We start from the raw sequence: 8,089 nt of genomic DNA on the forward strand, positions 1-8,089 counted from the left end.
CTGCACCTTGATATACAGATTAAAAGAAAATTAATCCTAGTATATTAGACACGTGAAGAAAAGCGGTCATATTAATTTGATGGTTGTTCAGATCCAACAAAAAAAGTTGTGTAAATGATATCTCGAATGAAATTGGAATTTGGGAACCCTGAAATATTTGAGTAAAATTGGGTAATCATACGAGACATTGAGCACAAGCTATTAGAAGCTATTCATACGTAATATGAAAAGATTTGTCCTCGTCATAACAGACGCTATAGGTACATTAACTTCATTCTGGTATATACTCAGCGTTATCTTAATTTAGTCCAAATCTATCTTTTCTGTAGGAATATCCTCAATAGATGTATTTTGTTGAGATTAAAATTTAAATCAACCTGGTTACAATATAATGAAGATGAACAAACTCTTTAGGTGATATCTGCTAAATTTTGTTATTATTATACAAAAGGCAGAATGAACAAGGGGATTTTTTAAAAAATGCATGCCTTCAAAAAACATATATTCCAGCAGATTAGTTTGAAGACTGCATGCTAACAATTTCAAACACATTTATCAGTATTTCTCGTTGACAGGATGTTGGTCATTAAGTTGAAGAAGTCGGACCCCCCCCCCCCCCCCAAAAAAAAAATCAAGTATCCGATCAGGAAACCACCCATGTTTGGATCTAGACGAAGGGCGTCTAAAAACTCCTCCTTAAGATTTTCATAGTTATTAAATCTAAATTTATAAAGTACCCTAAAAAAGTACCTTGGACCCCCCCCCCCCCCGCCAATTTCCACGGAACACGCACTCCTCGTACGTTGGTAAGGAGAGTTACAAAGAGGAAATAAAAAAAATTAAGTATCCGTTAGGGCAATCTCTCATATAGAGGAAGGGTGTCCAAAACCCCCTCCCTGAGTTTTTCTGAGCTATTCATTTAAATTTATAAAGTATGGTAACTTAAATCATTATAAGAAAGAAAGCGGCTTGTCCCCCTCCCCAGAGATAAAGTTTTTTTTTTTGCAGCTTTTTGTTTTCGGAGAAGGTGTGGATCCCTCCAGGGAATAATTCCTAGATAGGCGAATGCCACCACAGTGACCACACACGCACATATCATTTTTGTCAAATTGTAATAGAAGACATCTCTGTGCAATTTTTTTAACCTGGAGGGGGGAGGAGGAGACTGTATCCACGTTTTCAATGAAAAAAATTTGAGTGCTGGGTTTATGTTTTGATTATCATTAATATTTTAAATCCTATTCTATATTGTACATAGTATAAGGTACGTATTCCTTTGATTTTTTTTAAACCTGTAGCGTGAGAAAAACCTGTAAATTGTTTTAGTGTTATAAATTTGTATAATTATATGGTGGGGATACTCTTAAATCTTTGAATATAGATACTTTAAAATTGTTTTCCTCCATGTGACCTTGGCTGACAAACCGAGTAACTTCAAAGAGCGGCAACTCTGAAACATTAGTCTATTTTGTTCAGAAACACAAGAAGGGTTGAATGCCCATTGCTGCAAGATATTTCAAAAGCAAAATGTGTGTAGTATAAGTTTGGATATATTTAAGTTGTTATTTTCCTGGTCCGTTCCGTCCGTTTGTCACACTTTCTTCTTCCTCAAACTACTCTTACACTTTAGTAACTAAGCAGTAGCCAACTCAGCAGTAGCCAACTCATCTTTTGTAATATGATTGGTGGTGCCTTGAATATGTGCGCAAAAGGATTTTGAAATTTTCATTTTTACCCTAGGGGCCAAATGGAGGTAAAAAAAAAATGTGTCTTCTACAAAAACCTGAATTTGGAATTTCGGTTTTCATCCTGGGGGACGATTGAGGGTCGAAAACATACTTTTTTGTGAATATAATTATTGTGGCCTCTTCCTTTAATACCCAAACATAAACGCAAGTACATTTAGAGGCAAACACTTAAATGCGGGTATTTCTGTCTTATGACATCATCTACTTATTTTCATTTTTTGGTTTGGTTGTTTGTAGAAACTATTCGCGATGGATATTCTAATCCAAACTGTTTTATTCATATACATGTACAGTACATGCATACAATATCAAGCATACATATACTACATGTATAGATCTAGCAGTAATGAATAAACAACCTCAGTTTTATACAATACTATAGCTCAATCGTCGTTCACACATACTAAAATTGTTCAATTAATTTGTCATTTTCAAAAAATAGGCACACTTTGTCCTTCATGACCCCATATCATGACCTTGATCGGATTCCAGTTGACATTGTCCTTGACCTATTTCAAATACTGGAGAATGGTGTCAATAGCATTGAACCCCTGCGTCTTCATAGTGACCACAGTTGTGCACGCCCCATCCAGCTGATCCACATGCAAATAAGGATTGCTCATTCCCACGACACCTAAGGTTGCTCAGCCATATTGGGCCACTACCTGGTCCAAACGACTGTCGGTATACACGAATAGAACCGCCAGAACTAGAAAATAAACCAATTCATCATTAATGGTAGCTGCAGATCTGTAGTTCGCTGGTCTGAAAAAAAAAATTGGGATGGAGAGCAACGGTGCCACCCATAGGAAAAACTGTGTATTTATTGCGCACAAAAAGCTGCACTCGCTTCTGGATTCATTTCTCCAAATTCTTACCTCAATTGCAAAAAGCTAGATTTCAAAGAATTCCTTACACCTCTACTATCAATTATACGTACTCTCGTAGTTGATATCTGCACGAAGCACAATGGACCGAATTATCTTGCAATCAAAAATTCCAGTATAAATAGGCGAAATTTTCGATGGCCTCAATTTCAGGCCCAGGAGGTTTATTAACAACGGCAGTCCCGTAGGAAGCAATTTCACTTTCAGGGGGACAACCGTACATTTTCAGTTGGGGGGCACTATCAACTATCAAAATTCCTTGACAAGCAAAAAAAAAGGTCATCAGACGTCATTAATGAGGGGACAATAAATATATATACTTTTTTCAATGGGTGGCACTGTAGCTCTCCGGTCTCTCAATATATTTTTTTTTCGAAGAGCTATACAGTTTATGGACAATAAAACGTTTTTCATGCTCATAAAAGAGCTCTTAAAAAAACAAACATTTTTAATTAAAAAATGTTTACAAGTAAACTATAGGAAATAGGAAAGCAATTTCATTGGAGGGGTGGGGGGGGGGGGGGCGGGTACAAATGATTTGGAATTCTTTGACAAAAGAGAAAAAAATAATATCATCAAACATTATTATTGAACGGGCGTAACAGTAGGATTAGTGTTTTACTGTATAGTATTATATTGGCAAAATGTTTGGAGGGGGACACTGCCCCTTCGTGTTCCCCACCCACCCCGCCAACCGACCTAAGATGTGATAATATACCAATTTTTAAAATCATTTTTTTTCATAAAAATTAATAAGAGGATTTTTCCTTTTATTTTCAGAGTGTATAATACTTACAATCCCTGCATCCTACAGATGACGGTTGCTTCGAATTTATCAAAGTTATCAGCACACACAGTCCCCCACTGTCCATTGTAGTACACTTCCACTCGGCCGCCTTTGTCGGATGTCCCTCCAGCCAGACGAAGTTCTGAAACGTTATCAATTGTTATTTTCATGTATATTTTGATTATATTGTTCACGATGCACAATTTATTAAATCTACCCGATAAGAAAGATTTGTCGTATAAAGTGTACATTGTTGGACAGACATCTTGATGAGAGTCTTGAATTTCTAGGCCAGGTTGAGTCAAAAGCTTACACATTTTCTAAGATATACTATTACTTTTTTTTCAATCACTTGTTTCATTTTTTCTAATGAGGCTTGAGTAAGAGTTTTCTGTTTCAAAACGCTAAAGAAAAATCCTTGTGACCACTGCTGTTGAATTCTATTGCAGAAGTTCCTGCTGTCTTGGAGTTCTTAAGAGATAATGATAAGAAACAAGCTTTATCTACTTGAAGATACAACAGTAGGGAGTATTTCCATACGATGACCACGCCAAAATTATTATAGTAAATTGGCCTGATGATAACTGCACAGATTCACAGCCCAATCAAACTCAATTCATGGAATTTCAGAAGTCAATCACATTGAATTCTTGGCATTGAAGAGAGATACAGTGTTTGAAAAGCAATAAATCATCGTGTTAATCACCTTGAAACTTTTGCGACCCTTCGATCACAGATTCTGTTGTTTATCAATGCTCATTTTTCCCCTGTCTTACTCAGACATATTTATATACATCAGCTATAATTGATTTTGCCTAAATAATCTCTTCTTTCATGTTTTTTTTTACCTCCGGTTCATGGCCAACTCGGTTTGTCGTCGAATTTTTGTTTTCACTTAAACTCTACAAAGAGTTCATTTTCTTCAGAACAGATAAATAAATAAATCTTATTGCGAAGTCTATCTGCTTTTAGCAATATGTGTTGTATTTAAAGTCTTTAAACGTTTCACGGTGAGTAAGTTTTTCTGTGACACCCAGATTTTTTTTTTAATTGTATATGATGCAGATATTATATTCATTTTACATCGTGTTATGCCTGAATGCAAAGGGAAGGGACACAAAGTTTAGACTCGAGTCGCACAAAATAATAATAATCACCTTTCAACGTGCTTTATGTTTTGCCAAAAATATAAAATTATATCATCCACACAAATGATTTTTTTTTCTCATCTTTTATTATTAGAAGTGAAATATATCTTTCATAGCTATCACAGAGGCAGAAAATTTGGGTCCTACCACAGTCACTTGTTTCTGTAATAAATTTTGTTAACGCATAGTATAATAATAATATTATTACGCTTCTGATCACAACATTTTTATTACACATTGTAAAAGACCCCCCCCCCCCCCCATCTTTATGATTTTGACTTATAACTATTTTTTTAATTACATGTATAATTTTATTTGTAAATTAATGTTTTTTCATAAAGCAGACCCCATTTTCATTGTGTTTTTCCCCTTTAAATAATATACCACTTTTTCTTATTGTGTAGGGACATGCACCCACCCTTTCCAAATTACTGAATTACTGACGATGTTTGAAACATCTAAAACCTTCCTTGTTTTTGAACAAGAATTCAAAAGAATTTATCCTTACTTGGACCCTCTGGTTTAGGCGTTGTAGGCGTCGGTGTCGTAGTTGGTTTAGGCGTTGTCGTCGGTTTAGGCGTTGTTGTTGTTGGTTTAGGCGTTGTCGGTTCAGGTGTAGTTGATTTAGGCGTCGTGGGTACGAGCGTACTTGACAGAGCCGGTCTCTGTACAGTCTCTGAACTTTCTAAAGATCCTTTGTCAGGGGCCATTGTTGACAACTGATGACTTGCTATTAATCCTTCCAAATCTTTTAATTTGTCCTCTATACTGTCGATGTGATGGGAAACATTGGATATTGAGTAGTCAATCCGTGCTTTTAAGATACTTCTCCCAGCTTCAAGCTGTTTGATGTCCATTTTGAGAGTCCGTAGATGCCAGTTAAGAGCAGACAGAGTTCTTATAATAAGAGTATGGTCCTTCACATATTGTAAAATTTCTGAGCGTAAGAGTCGAAGTTGAACGTCCACATAGTTTTTCCAGTCCTCCTGTAAATGTCCATCGGAAGTTCCCACAAAAATTAGGACGGCACACAAAATAAACCATGACCCCCAACATTTTACTCTGATTTCCATCGTTTTTGACCAAACTCCTCTGAGTCTGGACATTCACTGTGGTCAACAAGTGCGGTCAGTCAAAATATACACGGTTCATAATCATGCTGTGCAAATCAACTGCAAATAATTTCTTTTAAATTCCTTTCAACTAATTATAACACGGAAACTGTAAATGACCTCCACTCAATACAAATCTTTGCTTAATGTCCATGGAGACCTGTGTCCTAATGTTTACGTTAGTTATTATGGAAGAGATAACCAATGCGGACGCAGTCTTCTCTTTCAGACATCTAATTGTTACCCATAAAAACTCTAATCAGAGTGGACATTAATCACAGCTGGGTAATTTTCTTGCCTTTGCCCATCAGCTGGGCTGTTGGAAACTGGCAAAGTTCAGAGATAAAACTATTTCTGTTGGCATCTCAGTCAACACGGAGAATTTTGCATGTTTCCCTTCTGTTTTGAAGGAAAAACGCTTGTATATGTAAATACTTATTTCATTCAACAGTTTCACCCACTGAAGGTCACCCTAATGGTATTCCGTTGTAGTATATCAGCTCTGTAGCTATAAAACAATGCCTAACGATGGTCAGCTGGACATTGTAAATTTCCTGTTTTGACAATTATTCTGTATACGTTTTGCGTACGTCTCTTGTGAAGTGTGAATGTACCTGACAGGTAATCTGTAACCAGGTACTGCTGACCCCCACTCTCAGAATATTGTACAGTTAACTTCATATCATCACGGGAAAACTATTTACCAAAGTTGCATGAATTCCTTTGTAGTATCTAATAAAAAGATAAAACCCCCATTTTCATCATTTTTTTTTTAAATTTTGCAATATGCATTTCGTACACTTTCATATACCTACACACAATAATAAAAAGGAATCTGTATAATAATCTCTCTCTCTCTCTCTCTCTCTCTCTCTCTCTCTCTCTCCAAAATGCCCTATGTGAAAAAACCTCTCTCTTTCTCTTGCATTAGAAATACTAAACTTTTGAACAACGTATAAGCACCTGAGTGAATCAGGAATTACATAAATAAATATAATTTATATTCATAGTTAATTAATTATAAATCGTAACCATTTTTTTGTTATTTTTACGGGACTTTGTGAAATAAAAAAAAATAATACGACTGTATACATGGTATCCTATATTTATATGTTCAAGAAAAATACGAAACAAAATTCACAGTTTTACGCTTTAAAATTTATCCATTTAAAAAAGTTGGACTACTCTACCAAATCTAAGATTTAAAAGTTCTTACTTTTAAAAATCTTTAAAAAAAAAAAAAAAAAATCCTAATTCTTGCACTTGTTGGAAACACCCAGAAGACATTCAGTCGGTTTGTATGAAAACGAACAGACTCTGTTCGATTTATTTTTCGTTGTTTCTCGCGTTTTTACTGTCCATGGAATATATTCTGAAAATTTCATTTTAAAAAATTTTTAATATTGGACATCCTCCCTTTCAGGCCTTTAATACGCTTTCAAATACTATTATAAGCTCGTAGAGACTGTAGTTTAGGGGACAACATACGCGGATCTAGAGGGTTTTTTTCTATCCTTTTTTATTGCTTGTCAAGAATTTTTCTGGGTTTAATACGTTTGGGAAGGGATTTTAGTGTTTTTTTTTTTTTTTTTTTTTTTTTGGTCAAGGAATATCTGGGTAGGATTTTTTTTTACTGTGGGTGCCCCTCCCCCCGGAAAAAAATTCCTGGATCCACGCCTGGACAACCATTTGATTCTGAAGGGGGGTTAACAGATCCGACGATTGGGAATAAAAAAATCTATTATCGAAAATAAATATTCTGTCCTGAACTGGTAAGAAAATAGAATAATTTTTCCTTGTCTGGTGCTACCCCCCCCCCCTCCCACGGAAAAAAAATGGAGTTGTGGAGTTTGGCGGGTTTCCTTTTTTTTCCTTTAGCTTGTCAAAACTTTTTTCATCCGACTGAAGAAAAATAAAAAAAAATCTGTATCCGATAATCCTTGAATTAAATAATCTGTCCTGCATTCGCATGAAAATAAATAATATATGACTGAAAAAAATTACCAGCACCCCATCCCCCCGAATCAAATAGCCCCTCCCCTTTTCCGTATGTACTAGCCCTTGAATATACACTAGTCTTTCACGAAATTAAACACTGTTAAATGGGTAGCGCCAATGTTTTTTTTTTCTGTTAAATTTACAACTTTTTATATAGATGTGTTATTCTCTTTGGAAAAGTGGACAGGCTTTCGCCTACATCCACGTGTAGGCGAAAGCCTGTCCACTTCTCTAAAGAGAATAGGCGAAAGCCTGTCCATTTCTCTAAAGAGAATAATATATGTGTGTATATGTGCGTTGTATTTGTTATCAGAAAGAGCAGAAAAATAACAAGGCTCTTTTTACAGATGTTGACTAAATCCACAGAGTTTCGAAACTCACTAGGTGGAAATGAGTAATAACCTCCAAA

The 8,089-nt window shown here is 35.6% G+C and overlaps 1 protein-coding gene across 1 annotated transcript; it reads right to left on the reverse strand.

Annotated features, from left to right (window-relative positions):
- Window positions 1–2,178: 2,178 nt before the first annotated feature.
- On the reverse strand, window positions 2,179–5,643 carry LOC133192963 (soluble scavenger receptor cysteine-rich domain-containing protein SSC5D-like). Its single transcript, XM_061328963.1, has 3 exons — window positions 5,079–5,643; window positions 3,432–3,564; window positions 2,179–2,457 (listed from the first exon to the last, which is right to left on the reverse strand). The coding sequence occupies exons 1-3, from the start codon at window positions 5,641–5,643 to the stop codon at window positions 2,283–2,285; spliced, it is 873 nt and encodes a 290-aa protein (XP_061184947.1). The 3' UTR covers window positions 2,179–2,282.
- Window positions 5,644–8,089: the final 2,446 nt, after the last annotated feature.

The sequence above is a fragment of the Saccostrea echinata genome, unplaced genomic scaffold (assembly GCF_033153115.1).
Source record: "Saccostrea echinata isolate AGI-Se365-2 ecotype Australia unplaced genomic scaffold, CSIRO_AGI_Sech_v1 ptg000025l, whole genome shotgun sequence".
Classification (NCBI taxonomy): domain Eukaryota; kingdom Metazoa; phylum Mollusca; class Bivalvia; order Ostreida; family Ostreidae; genus Saccostrea; species Saccostrea echinata.